Below are 27,811 nucleotides of genomic sequence, written 5' to 3' on the forward strand. Positions count from 1 at the left end.
GACTGCACCCCGTGATACCATCTTTGGCGTGTGCGTGCGCCTACGTGTGTGCACACGGATGCATGTCTGCGTTATCTGCAAGGAAGGACAGGCAGAGATAGCAAGAAAAGAGGGGGAATTAAAAGAAAAAAGAGGGAGAGGGATGAAGGTCAGTGCGATGAGAGAGGAGAGGGCAAGAGGTGGATATACAGGGGAGGGAGGGTGGGGGGGGACTATAGTCTCTCTTTTCACTTTCCTTTGCGCTCCCTCTTGCTTGTTCTCTACACCCCCCCACGCCCCCACTCTCCTCCCCCCACCGATGAAAAATAAAAAAGAGCTGACAGTGGAGGCCGGGCAGGAGCCGAGGTGTCAGCGCTTTCCTTTGACCAGCGGTGGTGGTGGTGGTGTTGATGTGGGGGTGGGGGGCATAAAAAGGAAGAAACAAAGAAACTGAGAGAGCGAGAGAGAGATGGGTGAGAATGAGTCTGCCCCAGCAGCAAATCCTAAAGCTGCATCCCCCTTCTCCTGCAACTTTTACACTCATCCCCGTGTGCACAAACCCCGGCCAAGTGGAGATAGAATTTGATGAGAGGGAAATTGATTCCCAGGCCTCAGATGCAGGTGTTATAGGCTCATGTGGTGGGGATAAGGCCGCCGCTGAGAGGCAATGCAATAACCCCTACATAATGCATGTGTATTCTCAGAGCTCACATCACTGTACTCATGTTTACATGCAATAATGCAGGTGCGTTTTACCTTTTCTACAACAGTCTTTTTAAATATTCACACGAACAGCGCACCATCAGTTTTTCTACTCAGGAGGTTTCTCCAAAGCTTTTGACAGATTAAAACAATCATTTGCAAATTGTCAAGAAAAATACTTATTTTTTCTGTGAACTGATTTCCTACATGTTCAGTTCCTTGTCTCTGTTTTTTTTTTTTTGGGAGGTGGAGAGATTTGGCAGCAGCCTTAGGAGGGAAGAGACACAGCAAGAGTAAAGAGCTGACAACGCGAGAGTGGAGCGAACACACTCGAGCAGTCTTATACCACCGGCACACAATAACACAACAGAGGACAAAAGACGAGAGGAGAAAGTCATAGAGCGATCTCTTCAGAGAGCAATCTGTCACTTGTTCTCTGTGAGGTGGTGTAAAGGCTTCCAAATAAAAGCGGGAGGTGCTGTCAGGTTGAAAGAAGGCTGTGAGAAGTTGAGGTAAAGAAAGGGAGAGATTTCTTTTCTTTATGGTTTTTAATTGTCTGTTTTGTAATACGTGTCTCCATTTTTGAGCTGTAGGTTCCCTGCCACTTTGTTAACAGTGTGTTTGACTGATGAGACAAGTGTAAAAGCAGCCGCTCTATAAAAGCTGCACTAGTTGCTGTATAAATGACAGATCAGGCGTAAAGGGTTGGCCTCCTGAATCCTTTGGCTTGATGAGCTTTCAAGTGTGTGAGGGCTTGTTTTTTATTTTTTTTATTTTACCCCAGATCTGCAGTCAGTCCACTATTCAAGTCGTGCCTATGTCCTCTCACACTCTTTCTATGTCTCTGTGCTTTTTGTGTGCAGCGATCAACTTGCTGGGTTTGACATGGCAGCTGAAGCCGTCCGACGGCCCCGTGTTAAACAACGGACTGGGAGCCGGCTTGCCTGTCAACAGTGATGTGGCCACGCTGCCCTCTGGAGGCAGAGGTATAAACTACAGCACACATACATGCACACACGCACACACACACACACCATATTGAGATCATTTGATATTGTCTGTGTAGCAAAAGCCCGATCTGGTTTATTTCTTCAGTGCCACGGAGCCTGATTGTCACTTAAAACTTAAATGTATAGTCAGCCAAACACACACACTGTGTACCCTCCCAATGCTGTAAACATCCACGATGCGCCAAATGTGTTTTAATCCACAGCAGAAAATAGTCCCCAACAAATGCACTATTTACTCCTAGAATAGAGCTACATATTTTTACCGGGCTTTAAAGATTTATGTCTTCAGTAGCAACAGACTGGCTTGGGGCTCAGTGGCACAGACAGGATAATCAGAAAGTATAGAATGATGGGCTAAAACATTATTGGATTTGTTGAAAGCAAGCAAGAAAAAAGGCAAATAGTGTCAGCCTCATCCTTAAAGGCCTTTAAATGTTATCTCTGCCGTGCAACATCCAAACCCAGTCCAACAGAGTTTCTGCACCCAAACACACTCACTCCAGCTGAAATATTTCCATAATTCATGAAGCAGCACTAGCTGTGCTATCAGTGTGTGCTGCTTAACCACTCTGGCAAGTTGTGTCAAGCTAGGTTTATCGTCTCAGTCAGCAGCAAAGGTAAAACACCAACTGCACAACTCCCCTCCTCCCTTCCCTCTTTTAAGGCCCCCATGCGGTTTTCTATCTATTCTTCTTTTCACTCGCTCAATCTCACTGTGTAACACACACACACACAGCATGTACTAAAGGTACATGTGGGCTGCTGCTTTGTGTCTGTATTAATGAGAGGACTGTTATATTGTGTTCCCCAGCCGTCTAGGCCAGATGCTGCCGTTGTTCTTCTCATTGTTTCTTTTATTTCTTAGCTATTCTGCACACACACACAAACACACACACTCTCAGATTCCTTTTTTTCTGTCTGGGACCAGCGCTCTGCTGTTAGATGACTGACCTGATTGCAGGATGCTGTGTTTCTCTGCGCACATGCCTGTCTGCCCTGCAGTTCTATCAGCTCTCTCTCACTTGAGCCCAGACAACACGGTCCACAGTCTTGCAGGATTTGCCACAAAGGCATCATTTAGCATCCCACCGTCACATGTAACAACACTCATTTCAACATAAACCGTGGGCGCACAGTTTGCAGAGCTAATGGTCCTCGTCCTCCACAATTCAATGGCCATGAATTTTATAGCAGATTATTTCCAGTAAACTGTGATGATTAACTATTGACTCTGACAGTCGATGCCTATAATCACAGATTATGCAGTTTCTTTTCCCCTCGCTCCAGGTCCGTGGGCCGGCCGGAACAGCAGTATAGACACGGGCAGCATTGAGGTCGGGAGGCGCGTGACCCAGGAAGTCCCTCCAGGAGTGTTTTGGAGGTCCCTGCTCCACCTCAGCCAACCCCAGTTCCTCAAGTTCAACATATCTCTGGGCAAGGATGCCCTGTTTGGAGTGTACATCCGCAAAGGCCTGCCTCCATCACATGCACAGGTAAGACTGTAGCAGGCATGAGCAAGTCTAAATTGCACATCTTTGGGGCAAAGTGCTAATCACAGAATTATAATTTTAATCATTAAGAGCCCTCTATCTTCATATTGATCAGTTTAAACTGAGAATATGTTTGAAAAAAGGCGCCTGTGTCATGGGACGTCTTAAAATTCATTTGTGATTCATTATAATAGTTGTGTGAAAAAACTCATTTAGGCTAAGATTTACCCTTAATTAAATTTCACAGTAATGTAGCTTTTACTGCTTCTTATTAATTAGAAACTACTCAATTAACAGCAAATTTGATTTGTAGAATGGGATAATTGCATCCAGATAAGTGTTTCACTGCCTGACCTGAGCGGGTGAGGGAGCATGACGTTTAGGCTGCAGTGTTGGAGTGAAAGCACTTTCCGTAATGTTTCCGCACACCCAAAGGGAATGACAGCCCTCAAGGATCCCTCTGTTGCATTCTTTGCTTCCCTGTCGATTTCCAGTCACACTCAATTCCCTCCATCTTTTTAATCTTCCTGCACGCTCCTCCATGGGTCATTTTTCACAGTCTGAAGAAATATGCTAACGCAGCACTTCATACATGAATCATAGATTTCATACTCGCACTCTCACTTCCATTCAACTTTCTCTCACTCTTTCTCCCGCAGTACGACTACATGGAGCGCCTTGACGGGAAGGAGAAGTGGAGCGTGGTGGAGTCTCCGCGGGAGAGGAGGAGCATCCAAACTGTGGTCCTCAATGAGGCAGTGTTTGTCCAGTACCTGGACGCCGGCGCCTGGCACCTGGCCTTCTACAACGATGGGCGGGAGAGAGAGACAGTTTCCTTCAGCACAAACATCATGGGTGAGACGGAGTCAGAAGTTGTGGGTGTGGGTAAAGCGAGGGTTGAAGACCAAGCAATTGACCACTAGTGACAACGATTTCGTGTTGTACACCTACAACAATGTTGTTGTTGTTGTTGTTGACACACAGGTAAAAAAGAAACAAAGGAAAAACAGCAACATTTAAAATCAATACAGCACACCAAAAGCTTTTGTCTCTTTTATTCAGTCCACCTGCTTCACCCACAATGCGACTCACATCCACATTAGTACTCCCCAAGATGTTCTCCTTTAAGTACTGCACAGTGATATTTATGTCAAAGATTTTCCCCCCAACTTGACAAAGGCTTCACACATCCACAGGGTGCAAAAACTCACCAACAGCATGTGCACAATGTTGCCACTAGCAACACAACTGCGGCAACATTGTTAAGTAGGCAGGGCCACTTAGCGAGATCCAAAGTCTGTGTTTGCCAAAACATAGTAGGCCAAATGGATAGACTGCATTCAAAAACAAAACACAGCTTATTATATCAGAGAGTTTAGAATCACTTTCATGGTGTAAATGCATGTGTGAAGAGGATAAATCAGCCACTTGACAGTCACTGTGCCAGATCTAAAACCAGAACATATCCAAATAAAACACTGCAGCAACCCTGGAAACCCGATGTTTTTAGGACCTGGAACGTCGCCCCAAATATTTTCAATTGTGTTGGAGGCACAAGTGTGAGAACAAGGGGGATGGATAGAGAGAGTCAAGCAGATTGAAAGAATCCTTCAATGTCAATATCTGGCGGTAGAGCTTTCAGCAGGAGTGGTGGAGAGAAGGAGAGGCAGAGGCGGCAAGGGCAGAATTAGAGTGAGTAGTGAGAGGGGAAGCCGGAGGAACGACATAATGGTTGGGGGCAAAGCCAGAATGGAGTGAAGTGGCGTAAAGGACAGGAGGAGGAGGAGGAGCTGAAGAGGGGAGTGAAAGAGAGGGCTGGTATTAGGGTAAGAGGGGTTGAGATTTTGGGGGAAATGGCTGAGGGCAGAGAAAGAGGGAGGAAGTGTTAGAGAGGAAGGCATTGTGGATGGGCTGACTAATGATTCGAGGGAGAATGGATGCTGGAAAGAATGTGAGGAAGGGAGGAAGGGATGGATGAAAGTCCAAAATGCCTCCTTACCATTAGCATCGACCCTGTTCCTTCCCACCAAACTGTTCTAGGTTTATAAGTGGGTTAAGAGGCACTAAAAGGTGGATAGAGCCCCGAAGTCATACGAGCAGAAACTACACTCCTGCTAAAATCTGCAGAGTTGTGCCAAACAACCGCACCTGGATGCAGTATTAATGACCTTGGCGGAACCAGCGTCAGGAGTAAACAGACAAAAGAGGAGAAGAGGGCTAGAAAGGTTTGAGGATGCTGGAGTAAATGCTCCTCTTTTCTGCTACAGTGCGCAGGGAAATGGTGGATTAGCTATAGACTATGTATAGACATGGAATCGTGGAGGAGGGCTTTGGCTTTTGATGTCTGCGTGAGACTCGGAGCGACTTGACTTGATTTTTAGGATCTTAAAGAATGAATGGTGCCAATGATTTAATCGAACGCTTTGATGCCTGCCGTCAGACTCTCTTCTCACCCCGTCCCCCCTCCTCTCTCGCTCTCTCTTTCTCTCCCTGTCTTGCTCCGTCTTCTTCACAGATTCAGTGCAAGAGTGCCCGCGCAATTGCCATGGCAACGGAGAGTGTAATTCTGGTGTGTGCCACTGCTTCCCCGGATTCCACGGCATGGACTGCTCCAAAGGTATTAGCTGCTTACAAATGTGCTCCTTCCCTTTTAGGAAAAAAAAGAAAGAAAAAAAATCCAGTTGTTTTTTTTCCCGCCGTCTAATCAGAAGAGCAGGTACATTTCAGCTCCACGCAGAGAGCGGAGAGGATTAAGAGAAGTAAAGATGGCGCGTGGCCCTAGGTGAAGCCGAGACAAGATGACTGATGATGAATGGCAGCTCCCCGAGCTAACGCCTCCCTGGCTCTGTGCTCACCTGGGATAGACAGCTTTGATGAATAGTTTAGTTACCTCTGCCTGTAATTACTCTTCATGTCATCGCCACTCCGCAGCCCCTTAACCACTCTATTCACCCTCCTGCACAGTCAAGTGTTGCTCTGGTTGTGTGTGTGTATGGGGGGCGGGGGGTGGCATGGGTTTTCAACTGCTTTGAGTTTACCTCAAAAAAGTGCTGCTAATTGTTTATTTTTTTTCATGCGCATGGTTTAATCTCCCTCCCCCTCCTCTTTGTCTCCGCCCCCCCCTCCCAGCGGCATGCCCGGTGCTGTGCAGCGGCAACGGACAGTACGACAAGGGCTCCTGTGTGTGTTACAGCGGTTGGAAGGGGCCTGAGTGCGACGTCCCCATCACGCAGTGCATTGACCCCCTCTGCAGCGGCCACGGCACCTGCACCGACGGCAACTGTGTGTGCTCCATCGGCTACAAAGGGCAAAACTGTGCAGAGGGTGAGAGCAGCAGAGTTAATGGTGTGGTGAACCTCAAGGGTGGTTGGTGTGTTTTTTGTGTGTGTGTGTTTGTTTTTGGTGCATCAGTTTTCTTTTCAACAAGTCTGTGTGATTATTTGGAAGGAAACTTGAATGTCTGCAGCACACCAAGGACATCACACACACACACACACACCCATCTAAGATGGGAGACAGCACATCATAACATAATCTAACCCTGACTGAGTGTGTGTCGTTCCCTCCATATATACAGATGAAGTATGATGCCGCAGCAAAACACATCAGAGATTTTATTAAGGGATGAAATCACTTCTATTGATCCTTGTTAAGAGGGATCAGCACAGCACATTCTCACTAGTCAGAAAGATAGACGGCAAGAGAGAAAAAGAGAGGGGTGGGGTGTGTGTGTGTGAGGGGGGTGTGGGGTCAGGGAAGCAGTGAGAGGTGAATATGCATGAAGAAAGAGACAGAGATGAGACACGAGAGCCATGCAGTGAGTCAGGGGTGAGGAAAGAGAGAAGGGAAAAAAGGAGAAGAGTGACAGAAAGATGTCAAGACACAGGGCTGGAGAACAAGGTCAGCATTTTCTCTCCTGCTCTTCTTTTTTTTTCTCTCCATCTCCCTCTCATCCAATTTTTTCCCCTCCTCCTCTGGTCTCAAATCTGATATTCATCACAGTAGAGTCCCTCAAACAATTTACCTGGAGTGCCGGCGACATGAAAATCAATAACGGTGATCTGCCGTTTCTGCCAGGCAAACAGAAATGGAGGGCCGAGGTGCTGCGCGAGCGCGTGCCTTTATGAATGTGTGTGTCCGAAAAAGGTGCGACGGGGTCAATCATGCCTGAGGAGGGGGAGGAGAGGGGGGGTGTGAGAGAGGTGTCAGACAAAGAGGACAAGGCGAGAGAGCGAGAGAGAGAGAATGAGGCGACCAGGACAGAGCAACGAGAAGAGGCCAGAGGAGGGGTGGGTGGGCGCTTTGCCGGGAGGAGGTAATTTGTCAAATTGGTTTTCACTCACTGCTCGGACTCAGAGCTGCCTGTCAACCTGGCAGACTGACAGTGTCAGATCCTCCCCCATGTATTAGCACATACGCACAAATGTGTTCACGCACGCAGCTAAGCGCTCGCACTGAATAATGTGTCAGTGAGGCTCGCTCCTCTCAGAGTGAAACACATTTGCTGCTCTGCCCCAATTATAGACTCAGCTATTCATTATTGTGTCCTTTAATTGCCTTAGTAATATGTCTGGTAATGTTTTCTTTTAATTTCATTATCATTTTGTGTACAAAGAATGAAAAAATGTATCCCATGTCACAACTCTTTCCCCATAAAACTAATTCATAATGCAGTATTTAATTTGTTTCTGACAGTTGTGTTACTCTTAGCTCATTTTGTTTTTCTCTGTGGTGTTTTCTTTGCACACTGGTGTACATCTGCGTTATTGCAGTGGATTGCCTGGATCCGACATGTTCCAACAATGGCATCTGCGTGAATGGAGAGTGCCACTGTAAGCCAGGCTGGGGAGGGCTCCACTGCGAGCTGCCCAGGGCCCAGTGCCCAGACCAGTGCCATGGCCACGGGGCCTTCATACCAGACACTGGGCTGTGCAGCTGTGACCCCAACTGGATGGGACCCGACTGCTCCATGGGTGAGTTTGACTTCACAGCTGCTGGTTCCCCTGCAGGAGTGAAACGTGTGGGGTAGAAATGGATTTTAGGGTGTCATGGTGAGGAGAAAAGGGCTGCTACAGACTGCCCATCGCCCAAACATATTTTGTGGTCCCAAAGGACACATGCCTAATTAGTTTACCATTTTATTTCAGACTACTTTGGTTCTCAAACTGGGCCTGGATAAAATCCACAAAACCACAAACTTGCTCAGAAACAGGAAGCAGCAACTGTTGTATCATCTAAGCCAAATTGGAACAAGCAGGAATAAAATGTGGCAAGTTTTTTTACTGTCAAGACTTTAAAATTGCCTCTCTCAGTAAACTGTCAGTGACAGTATGGTGATGACAGCTTTTTGTGATTATCAGGGTAGTGCTGGAAACCCAACATGGGCATGGCAAGCCACTTTTATTTATAAGGCACATTTCAGTACAATGGGGTTTACATAACAGCAACAACATGTGGCATGTATAAAAGAATATAAAAGATAAATACAAGAAAATTAAGTCATAAAAAACAAAAGAAGACAAAAAAAACTATGAAATATGATGAAAAACCACCCACAAAAATACACAACAAACCTCCGCACACGACCCACATACAATAAACTACAAACACAGACCCACTCGCTGAAAAGATTAACATAAACTTAAGATGATGGGGAAAAAGTTCCAGAGAGAAAGAACAAATGAAATTCCTCCTCACCAGATCTGGACTGCATAGATACAGATAGAAGCACATTGCATGATGACCCCAAAGGTCTAATTGGACTGTGGTCACTGAGCATGTCAGAAATACTCTAGGGAGCCAAACTATTACAGGCCTTATAGATTATTATTATTAACATTTTGAGGCTATTGTATTACCCTGGTAGCCCATCAAGTGATTTTAGTATTGAAGAGATAATGAAATGGCAATTTCTGAAGTTTCTTTTACTCAGCAATGACAAGAATATTTGTGTTTTGGATATTTGGCACTTAAGTTAACCAGAGATGTAATAAAGTCTATATGGGGGGCAGAGCAAGAGGAAGATTTAGGGTACCCAGAGTCAATTTCTGTGCATGAGATTCATAATTCCCAGCTGCATCCTGGGTGGAGTAGGAAAAAAAGAAGATGAATATTGCTTGTTAAAGTCACTGGGTTCATGTTTAAAAGCCTTTTATAATAAAATGCTCAACTTCCACAGTCTTTTATCTCAATAAAATAAAGCCGTTAAAGCTACCACTGTCAGAAAGACAGCAGCCTCCGCCATGCCAGCTTGACGCTTCCCATCTCAAGATCACAAACAGAGCTGCAGCGTTTATAACGAGAAAAGCAATGCTTAGCTTTAATAAAGACCACATTGTTCCACGCAACAGGATCGCTCAGCAAGCGTGCATCAAAACATCTATACATACTACATTCCCCTGCACACTGGGTGTCCCGAGCACATGAGCGAGACTGTCACATCTCACCACATGCTCCGACGCTGGCTGCAGCATCTGAGCATCACAAACGGTGACTGTAATAGAGGCCCAGGAAATAAACCCTGTCGTCACCCAACTACAATTGCTGATTCTAATTGGAGGTGTCTTGTGGAGAACTGTATTTACTGTAATGTGCATTTGATTGTTTGTGATTGCCTTGCAGACTTTACTTTCTTTGCACAGGGTGAAATGACATAATCGCTCTCACGTGTCATGAAGTCAAATGTAACACAGATTTTGCAGGTTAAAACCGGACTAAACCGGCTTTAAAAATGAGCGTTTTCAGACGCCTTGATTCACATTACACCATTGTTAGTCTGGTATTTCAATCACTATATTCCAAAATATGTTGTTTACTTAGAAACTTGCAAAGAACACTAGGTTTTGTGTCCAGAAGTGTTTGTGACCCACATTTTTCTCACTCTCTTCAGAGGTTTGTTCAGTTGACTGCGGGACCCACGGAGTGTGTATGGGTGGGGCGTGCCGCTGTGAGGAGGGCTGGACTGGCGCAGGCTGCGACCAGCGCGTGTGCAACCCGCTCTGCATCAAACACGGAACCTGCAAGGACGGAAAGTGCCAGTGTCACCAGGGCTGGAACGGAGAGCACTGCACCATCGGTGAGCTCCCCCTGTGCGCGTGCATGTGCGTGTGTTTGGATGGTGTGCGTCTGGTGTGTGTTTGTGTCTGTGTGTCCGCACGTGGGTGTGCACAGAAACACCAGCACCAAGTCAGACTTAAGTGGCAGCTCCTTCCCACTTTGTTAAAGGAATTTGGAAACGAGAAGTGGAGGCAAAAGGGAGACCTTGGGGAATTGAAGAGAGGGGTTGAAATAGCAGGTGGGCGAGCAGAGAGGAGAGGAGCAAACTTCTTAGAGTTGGGGGCGGGACGATTCCAAAAGAGCAGGGCTTATCTGTTTTTAGGTTGCCTCTCAAGTGCAGACCCCAGGAATCTTAGGTTCAATGGTCTTTGAAAAAACACCAAAGTTACGAGATGAATGGTAAAACTCTTCACCTCACTGTGATCAAAAAACTAAATCTCCCTCACATTGTTTGTGTAATGCATTCATGCACACAGTTGTGCTAGTATGTGTGTGTATGTGTCTGTGTGTACGTGTATGTGTATTGAGTGAGTGTGAATTTCTCTGTCAGTCAATCACTGTCTCATATTGACATCACTGTCACTTTGGATGGATGAGTGCCAGACTCCTTTGATTCACCCGCAGCGCTTTGAGACACAAAGTCTCATTTCCCTGTCACCATAAGCACTGTGATTGCAATCTGATACACACACACAAACACACACAAACACCAAACACACAAACAAAGCAGCAACACATGTGGTAAAAATATATACACGCACACAGACGCACACATGCATGCCCAACACATACATACGCACAGGGGAATAACAGTTTATGATCTCCCCGTTTCCCCCATCAGAAAGTAGGGCAGCTTTGACTGCAGCATCAGCCCAAGATGAAAGAGTTGTCAGGCCTTAGCTTGGCGCAAAGCACATTTCACTAGCACCAGACACACTCTCAGTGTTTAGCTTATCGCAGTCTGCCTGTTGTTCATTTCAGCTCTGCATGATGTTGCTTGCATTTATTAAAAAATAAAACAACAACAACAAAAAAACTCTCCCCATCTCTTACCTTCTGCACGTTTTCTCCCACTGCAGACCATGGGAGCATGGTTGACAAAGCAGGTACCGTATCTGACTCTGGTGTTTTGTTTCTTAGCCTGTGGTGGTAGAAGCTAGCTGCTGCATTTGTGGGTTTTGGCCTGGCTTGGCTCTGTAGACTCTGTGGTGCTATCTGTCCATAGACCAGGGTGCCAGCCTCAATGATAACTCCCTACATGTCGTGCACTACTACTCACAGCAGTGCACTACGGCAGGGGTCGAGCTGTCATTGAGCCTTAGATGTGTCGTGGGGTACCGTAGAGCCTAGTGTGGTGGTGGTATCAGCAGTGTTGAGGGGCTGTGCTGTGAATGTGTGGATGTGCATGCGTGTGAGCGTGTTCCTCTCCATATTTCTTATGTGGAAACACAAACACATAACTCTGCTCAGGTATTCTAGTCATGTACCGCGTAAACACAGCTGTTTCACACGAGGAGAAAATGATGGAAGCTGTAAAGAACTTTTGAGGTAATTGGTGAATTTCATAGGCCACTGATGCAAGGCTCCAATGTGTTGTCAAAAAATACAGAGTTGTTGAGTGTGTGTGTGTGTGTGTGTGTGTGTGTGTGCATGTGTGCGTGTGTGCGTGTGCGTGTATGTATGTGTGTCTGTTTGTGTGTGTGTGTGTGTGTTTGTGTGTTTATAGTTTACTTTTTTGGTATTTTAGGCAAAAGCCATGATACAGTGGCTAATAAAATCATTTTGTTAGCACATGGGTGTGTATGTGTTTGGGTGTGTGTCTCAGTGAGCATACAGTATTAATTCTTCTTTTTTTTTAAATTATTATTCTGTTTTTTATATCAAACCCATCCCCAACAACTTAGGCCAAGAGAAAAAAAACAGTTAGGGTCGTCGGATCACACAAAGATAAACAGAATCATGGATAAGGGTTAAGAAAATGATGCAAACGGAGAAGGGTGCAGGTCCAGGGTGAGTTGTCGCACATGCACAACAAGAATGCTTAATAGATAGCCCCGCAGCTGAACCTCTGTCGGGTTACACAGAGCGGCACAGATTGCCTGACAGTACAGGTCCCCGGAGCACCGTTGAGAGTGTCCTCTCACCCTCTATGCTTAATGGAATAGCTCTCATTGTTTTATGAAGAGCCAGCCCAGAGAAAAGGTAAATCGCAGGGTTAAATAGGGAGCAAGAGGCAGAGCAAGAGAGAGAGAGAATAAAGAAGAAGCAGAGAGACTGGTGGAAGAACATGTGGAGTACAGCAGCCAGTGTAATTTTGAAGGCAGCTTCATAAGGACAGTAGCAGGTGAGTGGAGGCTGATCTGAGAAAGTGCAGAGTTATCTGGTCCATCTGTAAGCAGCGGTCTTGGATTCATGGCTGTGACCTTTACTTTATGACCTTTAGTGCAGACAGAGCTGGAAACAGGGGGAATGGAGAGAATAGTGGAACTTTTCCAGCACAATGTCTTGACTGAGTTTCTTTTATATACTTTGTTCTCATTCTTTCTGTCTTTCTATCTCTTGACTGTCTCTCACGTTCTCCTCCTCCCTCCTTCCCTGGAGTCTTACACAGTATCTTTCTCTATCCAGGCATATACCCCAACACCCACCTACCCACCCCCACACGCACACGCTGCAGAGTGTGTGTGCTGACCCATAACCCAAGGCAATTTCTTCTCCTTTTTAAGGGGATTTCATCAGAGTCCAACTACATTAGTGGGGAGGGTGGACTTAATAGTTTCTGAAATCCCACTTTATTCTAGTTAGTATGAGGGGGTATCGACTGGGTCCTGGCATTAAAGAGAGAGGAGCCTCGTGCCGGCCTGCCCAGGCAAGCCGATCAATGCCCACTATGGATTGTCCTGTCCTGGTGCTTCATAAGTATTTGGCTGCTTTAAATGGCAACTCCATTTAACAGGCAATCACTGCTAACTGCCTTTGTTCCCTGAGCTCAATACTTGTGGACAATCTTTTCCAGCCTGACTGTTAATACAGCATCATGAGCCATCCCCTGATGCAGAAAATGGTAATAATTAAAGATAAAAACCTTTGATTTGATTCCTCTTGTTGAGCTGAAAAACTTAGTTAAGCTTCTCTGCCCCCCCTCCCCAACACACACCCACCACCCACACTCCACTGTCTTTCTCAAAGTCCTTTGTTGACTTTCCCTCGTCGCCTGGTGGTTGAGACATATGATAAAATGCCAATCGGGGTGAAATGCCTGTTAATTTAGCTGCTGCCACGGTTTAGATTGCACCATTTGTATTCATAATGCATGGCTTTATTGATGCAGCGATTTGTTACGGGGCAAAATACTACAATGCAACTTGAGTGAAATTATGTTCATTAATCTACTGAGCAGGACTCAATGAAAAGCATTTCATATTCATAATCTCTTACTGGGATATTTTGTCCTTCCTCACTCAGTGTCGGCACACTGCTACCGAGTGGGAAATGTCAGGGCATATCTCCAGGGTGCGTCGTGCTGGGTGTGTGTTTGTGACTAAGTGCCTTCGCGTGCATGCACGTATTGTTTTATCAGTCAACCCTGTCTTTGCCTCCATCTCCCGTGGGTAGACTTAAGAGTGTCGCATCCCGCTCTCTCATTTATTGAAGAGAAAATCACTGTGACAAGTTTGTTTTGGGCTCTTTGTGCTGCTGGAGAAAACATTGTCATTGTGTGTCATCATGCCTTTTTCCCTCTCCCTGATAGATTATAATGTGGCAAACAAATAATCTTGTGTCAGAGCCAGAAAGGTGTGATTTAGAGCGATACTGGAAAATGGTAAGACAGGCTAGGAGTTACAGGCCTTTCTGAAAATGACATTGATGGGCAACATTGTCTGAGTGTGGATGTAAATTATCAAATGACATACAGAAAAATGTCATGGTGAGGTTTCGGAGTGAAAACGAGGTAGAAGACGAGGTCTTAATTGACAAGTCTGCTGGTCGGCGGAGTTTCTTGAAGGATATTTTTTTCCCCCATTTTCAGTCTTTTAGCTAACTGACCACCGGCTCCAGCTTCATATTGAATGGATATGAGATTCATGTCAATCTCATTTGAATACATTCTCCAAAATGCTGAACTACTCCTTTAAGCTGCCAAACGTTGACAGATAATGTTACTTAGACAAATGTTAACTTCAATTTTCCTGATACAGACTGTCTTCAAATATCTGCTCTCCCCTGCCTTAAAGCAGAAGTAAGTGGTCCGGTCGTTTTCGCTAATGCTGCGTTCCAGGCAGGCTTTTGAAATCGTAAATTACAGCTTCAAGTCACAACTTACGACTTTGTAGCGTTTCAGGCAACCCACTCGTGTTTTTCTGACCTGTTTTACCTGTGAAAGTCACTATAACGGCCACTCGTAACTTCCGACCGGTGAACTCGTACCAGATCGAACTGGTACCACTTCACGTCGGAAAAATACGAGTTTCCTTGAACGCACCATAACAGTCCTCGTCCCTACGTCGCCACATTCACGGCGTCCCTTGGCTGCACACACAGCCCTGCATGCCGTTCTCTCTCCTCATTGGATAAAAACTGTAGGATACGATAAATGTTTTCTGCTCGGCTCAGAGCAGAGCAGAGTGACTGACAGACCCGTGTTTCGGTCCAAACACTCTATAGAAGTGATTGCTGTCGGAAGATATAACTATTTAAGACTTATGTAACCACAAATATATCACTTACTTCTGCTTTAAAGTCTCTCTTGAAGTTGAGGGTGGCCTTGTCACGCTAGTTACAGAACTTACTTGGCTCCAGGGCCACAGATTCTAGTAGGACTTTTTGCATAAGCTCAAGTGAAGGTTTGTTAGCTCATAGACCGACACCGCACACACACACACATTGCATCGAGCATAATCTCATTCTCTCATGAGAAAGCATTACTCTCAGGCCATCAGAATCCCATTACCTACACTGAATCGTGAGTAAGAAAGAAACTGCAAGAGAGAGAGAGAGAGAGAGAGAGTGATGAGCGGGTGTGGCTCTATCAAGTAAGTGAATTGAGCGATCTATCCACCTCTGTCCACTCCACACATACACATGCACATGTTAGCATTCACCCCACAGGTGTACAGACACACTGATGGGAAGGTGTGCATGAAAATTGACTGTCTGAATTAAATTGATTCTTGAACAATCAATACTTACAGTGTGCTACTGTGTGCTTATTCAATTGACTGAGACTCATTTGGTCTATCAGAACCATATGAACAGTTGTATGTGATGTGTGTTTGTGCGCCTGTGTGTGTGTTTGTTTGTTTGTGAGATAGAGAGAGAAAGAGAGAGCTCACCTGTACATCAGTAGTAACAAAACAAACAAGAATCATCCTCCCGTCATCTCTCCCCCTCTTCCTCCCTCCTCACCTCCCTCCCCCACTCTCCTCCTGTCCTCTCCTCGCAGACGGCTGTCCTAACTTGTGTAACGGGAACGGCCAGTGCACCATGGGACAGCAGAGCTGGCACTGCGAATGCCAGACAGGCTGGAGGGGGCCCGGCTGCAGTGTTGCCATGGAGACCTCCTGTGCTGACAACAAGGACAACGAAGGAGGTGAAGTGGGGGGAGATGGAGCAAGTTTGTTTCGTGAAGCCCACTTGAAAAATGTTGCTAGTGAACGAAATGAATAGAGAAAAACTAATGAATTAAAAAAATAGAAAAGACATAGAAAAGAGGCCGAGGTCTCATGAGAAGAGCCCTCAGTACAGTTTGTAAAATTAAACAAAGATCATTGTGATATTACATCAAGAATAGAAGAAGCAGGGGCAATTATCTTGCATTCCTTGTTGCTCTTACTCTCCCACCTCATCACTGCTCTTTCCCTCCCTCCTATCAGATGGGCTAACGGACTGCATGGACCCAGACTGCTGCATCCAGAGCCCCTGTCAGAACAGTCCACTGTGCCGCGGCTCCCGGGACCCTCTGCTAGTCATCCAGCAAAGCCCCACGTCCCAGCCTCACGTCCGCTCTTTCTTCGACCGCGTCAAAATGCTCGTGGGTCGGGACAGTACCCACATCATCCCCGGGGAAAACCCGTTCAACTCCAGGTATGGTAGGAAGCACACACAGACAAAAGCATATAATGGCATGCTATTAATACCACCTCTGGTCTCCAAGACAACCAGAGACTCAGACGCATATGTAATATCAGACCATAACTTGAAAGAGCTTGACAAACTGTCCTGAGACCTCACAGTTCCAAGTATAACTTTTCAAAATAAAAGCATCAAACTTTCAAGTCGCACAGTGCAAGTAGTGTCGGTGAAGCAGCATTGAAACATTTTAGCAAAGATATTAATTAGACTGATATTTAGTCAAGTCATATTTAAAAACACATCTGACTAATAATATTGCACTATTTTATATAATGGTAAAGTGTTAGTTGTATTAATGTATGTACATATCCATGAGTGATGGATGAGTCATTGAACAGCAGTTCACAGGAAAAGAACAGAGAGTGTTTTCATACATGAACACATGATTAATGCAGGAATTCAAAGTTTTGTCCCACAGATTTCATTTTCCTGATTAACACCCTGACACTCTTAGAAAGGTTTGATATTGATGTCTATGAAGAAATCCCTTGAAAAATATCCAAACTTTAGATTCATCACTACAAATATCAAACAGACTTTAGATTGGTCCACAGAGTCGGCCAAGACCTCAACAAATCCCAGAGCCAGCGGCAGACCAAGCCAAGATTCCCCCATAGATTTAGTGGAGCTGTGAAGCACTGCCCATGCTGCTGGTTCTCCTATTAATACATTTACACACAAGATGTTTCAAAGGAAATAACTCATCAAAGTGATGGTGCTCTGTAGTGTTGGGATGCTATTCTATACGTATCATTTCTCTAGGAGACACACACGTATCCATCTACATTGTCATGGTATGTTTACATGATTGACGTGAGCTAATCTAAATGATGTGGGCCGCTGATTGTGTTGAGTGGGTAGAAGACCAGAGCAATAAATGAATGAGCAAATTGGATGATTGAAAGACGGAGAGATTAATCAAACCAAATGACTGATGGTTAGGAAGATTGGGCTGATAGATTGACTATCGCTCCGTCACTCTTGTCTCCTTTGTCTTCTTCCAGTTTGGCATCTCTGATCCGGGGTCAGGTGCTGACTACAGATGGAACCCCTCTGGTGGGGGTGAACGTGTCTTTTGTCAACTACCCTCACTACGGATACACGCTGACACGGCAGGATGGAATGTATGTACAACAGCTACCCAGCATGCTTTGCTGAGACTCTGAAACTACCTCACCACATAGGCTGTGTGATTAGATTAGATTAGATTAGATTAGATTAGATTAGATCAAATCAGATTAGATTAGATTAGATTAAATTAAATTAGATTAGATTAGATAACTTTCACGATCCCAAGAGAAAACAAAGCTGTTTATGCTGCAAATAAATTGATAGCGCAAAAAAAGGGATTTCAAATAAGAGCAGAGTAAATGGATTTAGAAAAAAACAAACTGAAAATTAAAACACCACAATTTCCTTCAGTGGTAACTGAAATGACAACAAATTTACTTTATAAAGACAAAGTGAAAGCAAGTGTGAAAATGGAAGACGAGATGCAAGATTGTTCGATCTACGGTTTGTTTTACTCAATGGAATAATACGTGAATCCAAAAAAATGTCCATCAGAGAAACTTTTGAAAGAAAATCAAGCCTAAACTGGATTTTTGAGCACCATAACTTTTTGATTAACCCATCTGATATGTCTTTCTATTTCCTCCTCAGGACTTCCAGCTTGCACAGAGTTTTAGGCTGCTTTAATTTGACTCTCCTCCCTACAAGTTGTACTGGACTTGAGTCTGGCTGACATTCTTTAACATGCTACTCCAACATCTGATCCACTGGTTCCTCAGACTGACTTGTTCTCATTATGTGTGCAGTTTCTGTGTTTCCAGTCTCAGGTTCTTTAAGCACTTCTCTCCTCTTATCAGTGGTTGCTTTACAGTATTTTCCTCCAGCCAGGCCAAGCTGACACCGAAACATCTGAACTTCTAGTAACATTTAATTGACCTTGTGTTCCAGGGGCCGTAACTCACTGGCTTCACAGTCTTGTGAACATGACTGGTGTCCCTGTCTGACATTGTTTTGATGAGTTTTCTTCTTTTTCAGTTGTTAGAGGCTCTTACAATCTTGTCATCAGCAATGTGAATGTGTCGATGTCCTAATCATTTATTTGCAGCTGTCAACCATAATTTGGTGACAAAAGGTTAGAGGGGAAGACTGTTATTGTTACATTACTGTTATAAAATCACTGCAGTGCTGAAACCAGTGCTCTAACACTGTGGTGTTCATGTTTCAGACATATATCTGTTGTCTAGAGTGACTGTCTAGACATGTGTGTTTTAAGTGTTTACTGTGCCACGTAATGTTGAAATATTTATTCCAGGTATTTTGGGTGTTGAATTATTTCTAAAGCAGTGGAGTAAATATTAAATTAGAAGACGAAAAAACACTGACAGAGTATGAGTCCAAGTAACAGTCCATCCACCACAGCACTCCCCACCTGTACCTCATTCCCATCCTCTTCTCGCAAACCTCTCCAGGTTTGACCTGATAGCTAACGGTGGTGCATCACTGACTCTGCGGTTCGAGCGTGCCCCCTTCCTGAGCCAGGAGCGCACCGTGTGGCTGCCCTGGAGCCAGTTTTATGCAATGGACACTCTGGTGCTTAAGACAGAAGAGAACACGATCCCGGGCTGTGACCTGAGCGGCTTCGTCAGGCCTGACCCTCTTGTGATTGCATCCCCTCTCTCCTCCTTCTTCAGCTCCAAGCCAGGGGAGAAACCCATCATACCGGAGACACAGGTGCAGTACCACTGACCTCTGGCAGCCGGTTAATCTTCCTTCTGGTTCCCTTGCTCTCACTCTCCTGTATGCCTGTCTCTTGTAGCTCTCTTTCTCCTTTCGCTTCCATAGCTTTTCCCCCATTCGTTCCCTCTTTCTCTATTTCTTTATTGCTTCCATTGTTTTTTCTCCCTTTTTTGTCCTTCAGCCGTCAGTGGAAGCGTGACCCCCATTACTCCCTCAGTCTCTAATCCCCCCTAATCCCTCTCTCCTGTCATCCCCTCTCTTTGTCTTCCAGGTGCTGCATGAGCAGATCGAGGTACCTGGCACTAGCCTAAAGCTGTGCTACCTAAGCTCCAGGACACAGGGTTACCGCTCCCTGCTCAAGGTCACAATGACTCCAGCCGTGGTGTCTATGGGCCTGTTGAAGGTTCACCTGATGGTCGCAGTGGAGGGCCACCTTTTCCAGAAGTGGTTCCATGCCTCACCCAATTTGGCCTATACCTACATCTGGGATAAGACCGATGCATATGGGCAGAGGGTCTACGGGCTTTCTGAAGCTGTTGGTGAGTAGGAGGGATGCTTGGAGGAGAAACTGTGTTGGAGGGGAGTTGGGCCATTTTTTTTCCAGCCATGCAGTCACTGAATAGATTAGAAACTTCACCAGTAAGGCAGCACTGGGTCTGACAGTGGGAAAGAGTGCTAATTAGGAGGCTTGAAGGAGAGATAATATACAAGAAACCCAGCCACCATCCACTATGCAGCCTATCCCCCGTTAAGTGCCCTTTTTTTTCTCTTTTTTTTTCTAGACGTCTATTTTTTTATTGAGGCCGCGTGTGGTTCAGTCAGCCAGCCGTAACTGTGGTGAAGGGTTATTAGCCATCAGTGTGAGTTAGCAGTTAGCCACTGGAGCAGCAAGCAGGAGTCCAGGGGAGCCTCGGTGCTATTACATTCTGCTGTCACAGTCGCTCACAGATGCTGTCAGCCAAACACTGCTGTCAGGCCACAGATGCAGTGGACATCTGGGACTTCCGTGTGGACTAAAATCATGAGGGGCATATGGTTTTTGAAATCACATTCACTCAAAGTTCCCCGGCGTAACCGTAATTTTACATTTCTCAGAGAAAACAATGCATTTACGTGGCGTACGATTGTGTTATGTTTTGCTAACTGTGGATACAGATATAGGTATACTAGTACTACATTATTGTTTGCACTGGAGCTGAAAAAGTGCTGGCAATAGCACTCTGACTTGAGACTCAAATACAGTAGAGGTTGATGTGTGAACACACCTTTGACAAGTGGGAACACAACAGCCTACAAATACATATGGCATACAGATGTATACAGCACATGAAAACTGTATTTACAAATACATGCATCCATAAAAAATACTCTTGGCATGCGGTCACCTCCTCAAGGCAACTCAGTATCCCTGTTTGTACCAGTACCACCGCCATCGCTTTCAGCACATGTGCATGACTGAGACATAATGTTTCCGCCAGCAGAGCTTTCACCGTAGCAACCGGCGTGGCCTGTAGATTTAAAGGCCCATCAGGCAATCTGTCCAATTAACAAGGTTTTTAATTGATTTAGCAGCATGTGAGAGTGTTAGTTAGGTGTGAGTGCAAGGTTTTGTACAGGTGCTAACTAGTTTCTCTGTGTATCACACGTTTCACAATTTAAATGAACTTGGGAGGTTATGCTCTGATGAAGTTTTTCATGGCCTCTTTTCCTGTGTTGTGTCTTTCATGTTTTTGTGTTTCATGGTCTCTTTTCATCACTTGTTTTTGAATTCTATATCTTTTTGTCTCTATCCCTCCCCTACCATTGTCTGTGTACAGTGTCAGTGGGCTATGAGTACGAGTCCTGCGCCAGTCTCATCCTCTGGGAGAAGAGGACGGCCATCCTGCAAGGCTATGAACTTGATCCCACCAACCTGGGTGGATGGTCACTCAACAAGCATCATATACTCAACACACGCAGTGGTACGTACTGTATACAGAAACGTCGATACTGGCAGAAAAGGAAGGAAACACTGTTCTCGCGTTATTCTTCCTTCTACCTTATATTTAGCTAGTTCCCATGTGTAGCAGGTTTACAGTACTGTATATCTCACTAAAGTTGCTATTGTCTAGGGGAGGGTGTAGAAGAACACACTGCGCTTCCTGTAGTTCACCTTGGTTTGCCAGACACCTCTTTTTAACTGTCAGTGGGGATTTTGACAGGAAGAGCTTGTGTTCTCTCACCTAGTTTGACTCCCTCATCCAGTTTTTGCCAGCCCCACTGAGTGTGCATACAGACATCGACCAATCAGCAGAAAGCCTCTAGAAAAGAGGCAGCGGGTTGGCGAGAGCAGGGACGGGGGGCAGCAGCACCTTTTCTTAAAGGGTCTCTATAGCGGTGGGCGAGTGTTTCATCATCTGCTATTATCTACACTGTGTGCAGTAATGCTAAAAAGCACAGAAGTAGAAATGAGCTGGTACACTGATGTTTACCTGCTGTGACAATCAATGTGACTAATGGAAAGGACAGAACCAAAGATCTAGTGGTGTATAGAGGTATTTTTAGAAGTTGGAGAATGCAGCCATACCTCCCTCTCTCCTTCTCACTTCTTCTGAGAACCATACAATGCTACATCATTGTTCCCTAAAGACAGGACAGAAATGTAAAATAATACACTCATGAAATAAAATAAAATATTAGCTGCTTTGAATATCACTGATGGACACACAAGTCAGTAATGATCAAATATAGGCACTGGTAAACACTCAATGTGTTGAGAGTCTACTAACATGATTCTCTCATTAACTTCAGTAACAGTGTCAATATGCTGATGTTGAGTAGGTCAATTAAAAATGTTTTTCATGTTCACTATTTTAGTTCAGCAAGTTGGTATGCTAACATTTTCTCGTGCACTAAAAGTACAGAGGATGATGGGAATGTCACTTGTTCATAATTAGACAAAATAGAAATAGAAATATTTCAGACTCGACTGTGTCAAAGTAGTGAATCCCTTTTAATATGGTTAAAAATATAGTCAGGCTCTGAGTGAAAATACCAGCCTCTAATTTCCAAATCAGACTAACTCTCATCAAAATCCTCTGAGCTTCCTGACATAATTGTCTCTAATCTGCCACCATCCTCTCTCCTGTTCAGGCATCCTTCACAAGGGCAGCGGGGAAAACATCTTTGTGACAGAGCAGCCCCCTGTTATCACAAGCGTCATGGGAAACGGCCGCAGACGCAGCATCTCCTGCCCCAGCTGTAACGGCCTTGCAGACGGCAACAAGCTGCTGGCGCCCGTGGCCCTGGCGATGGGCATCGATGGCAGCCTCTATGTCGGGGATCTCAATTTTGTACGCAGGGTGTACCCATCTATGAACACAACCGGCATCCTGGAATTAAGGTAAAATACAGAGTCAGTTATGGAAAGGAAAACACAGAAAAAGAAAAGAAAGAAACATTTGGAGAGCAAATTGGGATTTAAAAGGTTTTTTTGATGTAGCAAGAAAAATCCTGAGAGAGGAAGGGAAGGGTGGGGTGGATTAAAGTGAGATGGCAGCAGGAGGAGGAGGAGGAGGAGAAGACTAGATGTTTTCAGTATATATAACATGTAGGATTGCGTCCTCCCTTGAAACGGAGAGAATAAGGTGAGACACAGGGGATGACGAGGTTGAAGCAGAATTATACACCGCACTAGACGCCATTTCTCCAGGGTGTTTTTACCCATGTTTAAATTTTGCTGTTCACACCACAGCCAGCTTTGTGTTGCTCTCTGCAGGCTGCTCTCTACAGACTGTGTAAATTAACATTTGTTTTGTTGTGCTTTTATCTCACTCTCTCCCTTGAAGGAACAAAGATTTCAGACACAGGTAAGATCCTTAAAACGATAAATTAAAAGTTTCGAGTACAAATTCCAGCAACAATAGCAAAAGTACATCTTCCCTGAAAATATTAAAACAAGCTTCTGACAGGCGTATTAATGATCGTCTTTCTTTTCTGCCTTAGTAATAACCCCACCCATAAATACTTCCTGGCTGTGGATCCAGTGTCTGGGGCATTGTTTATCTCAGACACCAACTCCAGACGAATTTATCGTGTTCGGTCATTAACTGGAGGCCGGCTGCTGTCAGACAACGCAGAGGTAGTTGCTGGGACAGGGGAGCAATGCCTGCCCTTCGACGAACGCTGCGGAGATGGCGGCAAGGCCACTGAAGCTACACTTATGAGCCCCAAAGGTAAGCCAGGGGAAAAGGATGGAGAAATTAAATTGCTTTTGAAAACTCATTTTGAAAAAATATTTTAGTGAGTTATCAAACAGACATGTTCTTTGCTTTTCTATTCCAAAATGTGAAGGTTTATTATTTTTTTATCATTATAAAACAAGACATTTAAAAATGTGGCCTTGGGTTATAAGAAATAAAATGCAATAATGACAGAAAGTCCAATAACCTATGTATTATTCTATTTCATTCTTTTCATGTTCAAATGATGAATCAAAACGGCCCTGGTCTCTTTTTGAAAGCTGTTTTTCAGGCAAAGGTTCTTAGCTCAAGATCTATAGTTCAACACAGAAGATGTATAAGCTGAATGCCCCTTTAATTTAAATTGATCAGAAAGTCTTTTTTTGATTTAATTTCATGCTGCACCAAATCTTATGACTCAACTAAAGCAGGACGGAGACAGAAGGAGGCTATAAACCGGGTTAATGTTAAACTTATTAATGGAATTATTTTTGTGGATCATTGGATCGTAGAACATTGTGACACCAAACTGTCAAGGATGTCACACTGTCACATTTCCTGTCAGCGACACAAGTGTGTGTACTGCAGATGTTAGTGTATATACAGTAAATGTGTGTGTGTGTGTGTGTGTGTGTGTGTGTGTGTGTGTGTGGCGTGAGAAGATGGATGGAGGAGAGATGGGTGAAGACAATGAGCCACTGATTCCTTCTTACCTGTCACAGACAAAGTCAGCCAGTGCACATCAGCATGCCGCTCTCCCTCTCTCTATCCCCCCATCTCTCATTTACTGGGTGCTCTTTGCTGTATCCACCATCTGTTGTTGTGTATCTCAGTGTGTCTAGAAGTTATTTTGGGCCACAGTTGCCTTGAACAAACACACCTGTCTGAATGCCTGCTGCCTGTTAGGGCCAACAAGGTTGACACTGCACCACTGGTAAACAACAGAAAAGTCAAAGGTGGAAAAAAACTTAAAAAACAAATGAAAAGTAGAAAGGTGGGACTGACAAGAAAAAAGAGAGCAGTGCGAGGGAATGAAGGAAGGAACTGGAGTGCAACAGATCACCTGTGTTTCCAAAGCATCTGCAGTTGCCCTGTGGGAGGAGCATGAGCCGAGCTCCGCATCCCGATGACTCACCCCAAAACTAACACTTCTCCAACACTTCAGTGCTCGTTCCATTACTTTGCTCCCTCTCGTGCAATGACACATTGAGCAGTTGAGCTGTCAGGGACGCTATCTGTTCTCAGCCGGTGTAGAGAGTGAAGTTTAATTGACTTAAAATGTCTATGGGTTGCCTGCGGTGTTTGAGTTATGAGTCGTCACTCACGGTGTTCATCTCCACTTTGACAGGTATCGCTGTGGATAAAAATGGACTGATGTACTTCGTGGATGCCACCATGATCCGTAAAGTGGACCAGAACGGCATCATCTCCACTCTGCTGGGGGCCAACGATCTGACGGCTATACGTCCACTGAGCTGTGACACCAGCATGGACGTCAGCCAGGTATGACGGTTAGGGAGGAAGTGCAGAAGCACCGAGAGGTGATGATGATCTAACAGCCCTATGAGTGCTGAGCTATGACGATTGCGTGGAGATGAGCCAGCCAGGAGGTCAGGGAGAGACTGATTTAGGGGGGAGGGGGGTTGAAGAGTCCATCGATAAATGAATGAATCAAAAGAGAATGAGGACTGCGGCCGGTCACTTAAAAAACTGAAGAAGAGACTTATCTGAACCTTGGCGTACTTTCAACAGCACCTCCCTCAGGATAGACATTGTCTCATGTGTGACTTCTGTCTCTGCCCACCAGGTGCGTCTCGAGTGGCCCACGGACTTAGCAGTGAACCCCATGGACAACTCTCTCTATGTGCTGGAAAACAATGTCATCCTACGCATCACTGAAAACCACCAGGTCTGCACCACTATCACAAACTCCTTAGGGTGGACATTCACGATGGGGGCTTTGGCAGGATTTAGTCCCAATTAGGCTTTCTCTAGCCAATTTAGAAGAACAAGTTCCAACTGAACATAGTTTCTGAAGTTTAACTACAGTGACAACATTACTGATTAATTAGCTGTAAGAATATTCTACTTTCTGAAATTTTATCTTCATTATGGAAAGTTTCATCTGCACTCTCTCACTGGCAAACTGCTGCTAACATCTGCATACACTTCAACATCATTAACAGTAATTTGACCACCCATTTGACATTTCTCCATTGTGACTTACAGGTGAGCATCATAGCAGGTCGGCCCATGCATTGCCAAGTGCCAGGCATCGACTACAGCCTCAGTAAGCTGGCTATCCACGCCGCCCTGGAGAGCGCCACAGCCATCGCCCTGTCCCACACCGGCATCCTCTACATCGCTGAGACGGATGAGAAGAAGATCAACCGTGTTAGACAGGTACGGCTTGAAAAAGTAATGTTCACAGTTCTGTGGCCGTCTGGTTTTAGGATGAAATTGTTTGACTGAAGATGTTTTCCCAGCAACCAAAACAGACTGCACAGCTGGTGGGGCTGTGTGGGTGTTTTCTTTTTCTTTCAGATCCCCACACACTGTTACGGTTTTGTAATCCTTTTTTTTTTTTTTTTTTTGATAAATCAAAATTAATGGTAATACATTTTTCCTTTATAGAGTTGTGACTTTTTCCATTGTCATCAGTAGCCAGCTCTCCTCTAATTTTTGTCTGTGTATTTTTAGGTGAGCACTAATGGAGAAATATCTCTCCTGGCTGGTGCCGCTTCTGACTGCGACTGCAAAAATGACGTCAACTGCAACTGCTTCTATGGCGACGATGGCTACGCCCCCGACGCCGGCTTGAACTCCCCCACCTCCTTGGCTGTGTCCCCTGATGGGACGCTCTTCATCGCAGACCTCAACAACATACGGATCAGAGCGGTGCGAGCCAACCGGCCGGGACCTGCCGTGTCGAGCGTGGGCTACGGAGGGTCTGCGCAGTATGAGGTTGCGTCACCAAGGGAACAGGAGCTTTATGTCTTCAACGGGGAGGGGCTACACATCCAGACAATTAGCCTGGTGACTGGGGAGCCACTTTACAATTTCACCTATGGTTCTGATGGCGAGCTGTCCATGCTGGTGGACAACTGCAACAATACAGTGAAAGTGAGGAGGGACAATGTGGGCCAGGGAGGAGGGGCCGGCCTGCTCAGACTGGTGCTGCTGCCCGAGAATCAAGTGGTGACTCTGGGACTGGACCCCACAGGGGGGCTGCGTAGTGTGTCGGCCCTGGGCCAGGAGGTGGCTCTGATGGGCTACAGTAGCAACACGGGCCTCCTTGCCACCAAAGCCGATGAGACTGGATGGACCACATTTTACCAGTAAGTACCAGTAAGAGAAAAATAGGTGTCTGAACATTTGTATGTTTCCACCACTTTTCCATCTGTCTGAAATACAAATTTTAGTTTTGCCGACTTCATGCTTTATCTCATCCTCAGTTATTAGACCACCAAGCACGGTGTGCTCCTGCCCCCCAGTGTTAGCTTTTATAATTACAGCCAGTTCCTATAAGATGACCCATACTGTGTCCCTCCATAGCAGTGATGTCTCAACATATATACGACACAAGTATGAACATGCCCTTCCCTTCTCTGCAATCTCCCACCTCCCCAGGTACGACAGCGAGGGTCGCCTGACCAACGTGACATACCCCACAGGCATGGTGACGAGTCTCCACCGCGAGATCGAGCGCTCCATCAACATCGACATCGAGAGCTCCAGCAGAGATGACGACGTAACAGTCATCACCAACCTGTCGTCAGTGGAGGCCTCGTACACCGTGGTGCAAGGTAGAGGCTCAGCACGCTCAGGACGTGCAGTGGAAAATGAACCAGTCATGAATTTTTAAATACGAGTGAAACTGCAGTGAAGGTGTGGCACTAAGGTGGACGGATGCTGAGCTCAGATCATAAACAGAGGGAAATAGAAATGAAGATGGTATATGAGTGATGTTCATTAATTACATTTGGAGGAAATAACAGTTAATGTAATCCTGAATATAAGTTAAAATGGCTCTTTTTCCGTGGCATCCAAGCCTTGATGAGATACACCACTTAATCTTAGAATTCAAAAGCACAGCCGCCCTCTGTGATGCTGAATATGCCCCGGCCTGCCGACTCTAATTGAAAGTCTTGTAATTTTCACTCAGTTATGTGCATGCTCCAGGAGATTATTTTCCATCCCATACCCCTCTCTCACTCCCTCTCATGGAATAAAATTACCAATATATAGTTGTTAATCCCAGCTGGGATCATCCTGCTTTCGAATATCATCACAGCAAAATTCATTAACTCGTGTAGAGTGAATCCTCCTCATCCCTCAAGCTTTCTCCTCACACAGACACACACACACACACACATACAAATACAGCTCTCAACCAGTTCCCATGATCCCTGAGCTTATTTGGTCTGCCTAGACAGGATGAAGAAGAGAGAGGAGTGTAATTGTCTCCTTTCTC

At 45.2% G+C, this 27,811-nt stretch overlaps 1 protein-coding gene across 8 annotated transcripts in view; it reads left to right on the forward strand.

The window, feature by feature from the left end:
- Positions 1-27,811, forward strand: part of tenm2a (teneurin transmembrane protein 2a) — a 224,916-nt gene that overhangs the window by 189,772 nt on the left and 7,333 nt on the right. For 5 of the 8 annotated variants that reach the window (XM_085788361.1, XM_085788363.1, XM_085788365.1 and 2 more), the window contains 21 exons: positions 1,545-1,667; positions 2,958-3,184; positions 3,841-4,036; positions 5,697-5,798; positions 6,311-6,505; positions 7,954-8,154; positions 10,071-10,256; positions 15,681-15,827; positions 16,111-16,321; positions 17,374-17,493; positions 18,850-19,111; positions 19,389-19,656; positions 20,935-21,078; positions 22,250-22,499; positions 22,945-22,965; positions 23,102-23,331; positions 24,686-24,840; positions 25,145-25,246; positions 25,567-25,740; positions 26,038-26,675; positions 26,968-27,143. In XM_085788361.1, the coding sequence (XP_085644487.1) occupies positions 1,545-1,667; positions 2,958-3,184; positions 3,841-4,036; positions 5,697-5,798; positions 6,311-6,505; positions 7,954-8,154; positions 10,071-10,256; positions 15,681-15,827; positions 16,111-16,321; positions 17,374-17,493; positions 18,850-19,111; positions 19,389-19,656; positions 20,935-21,078; positions 22,250-22,499; positions 22,945-22,965; positions 23,102-23,331; positions 24,686-24,840; positions 25,145-25,246; positions 25,567-25,740; positions 26,038-26,675; positions 26,968-27,143 (4,128 nt within the window). The remainder of the gene's footprint in view (positions 1-1,544; positions 1,668-2,957; positions 3,185-3,840; positions 4,037-5,696; positions 5,799-6,310; positions 6,506-7,953; positions 8,155-10,070; positions 10,257-15,680; positions 15,828-16,110; positions 16,322-17,373; positions 17,494-18,849; positions 19,112-19,388; positions 19,657-20,934; positions 21,079-22,249; positions 22,500-22,944; positions 22,966-23,101; positions 23,332-24,685; positions 24,841-25,144; positions 25,247-25,566; positions 25,741-26,037; positions 26,676-26,967; positions 27,144-27,811) is intronic. The other 3 variants (XM_085788362.1, XM_085788364.1, XM_085788367.1) reach the window with 1 other exon arrangement.

This window comes from Trachurus japonicus, chromosome 10, assembly GCF_045865225.1.
Source record: "Trachurus japonicus isolate A0001 chromosome 10, Traja_1.0".
NCBI classification, from domain to species: Eukaryota; Metazoa; Chordata; class Actinopteri; order Carangiformes; family Carangidae; genus Trachurus; species Trachurus japonicus.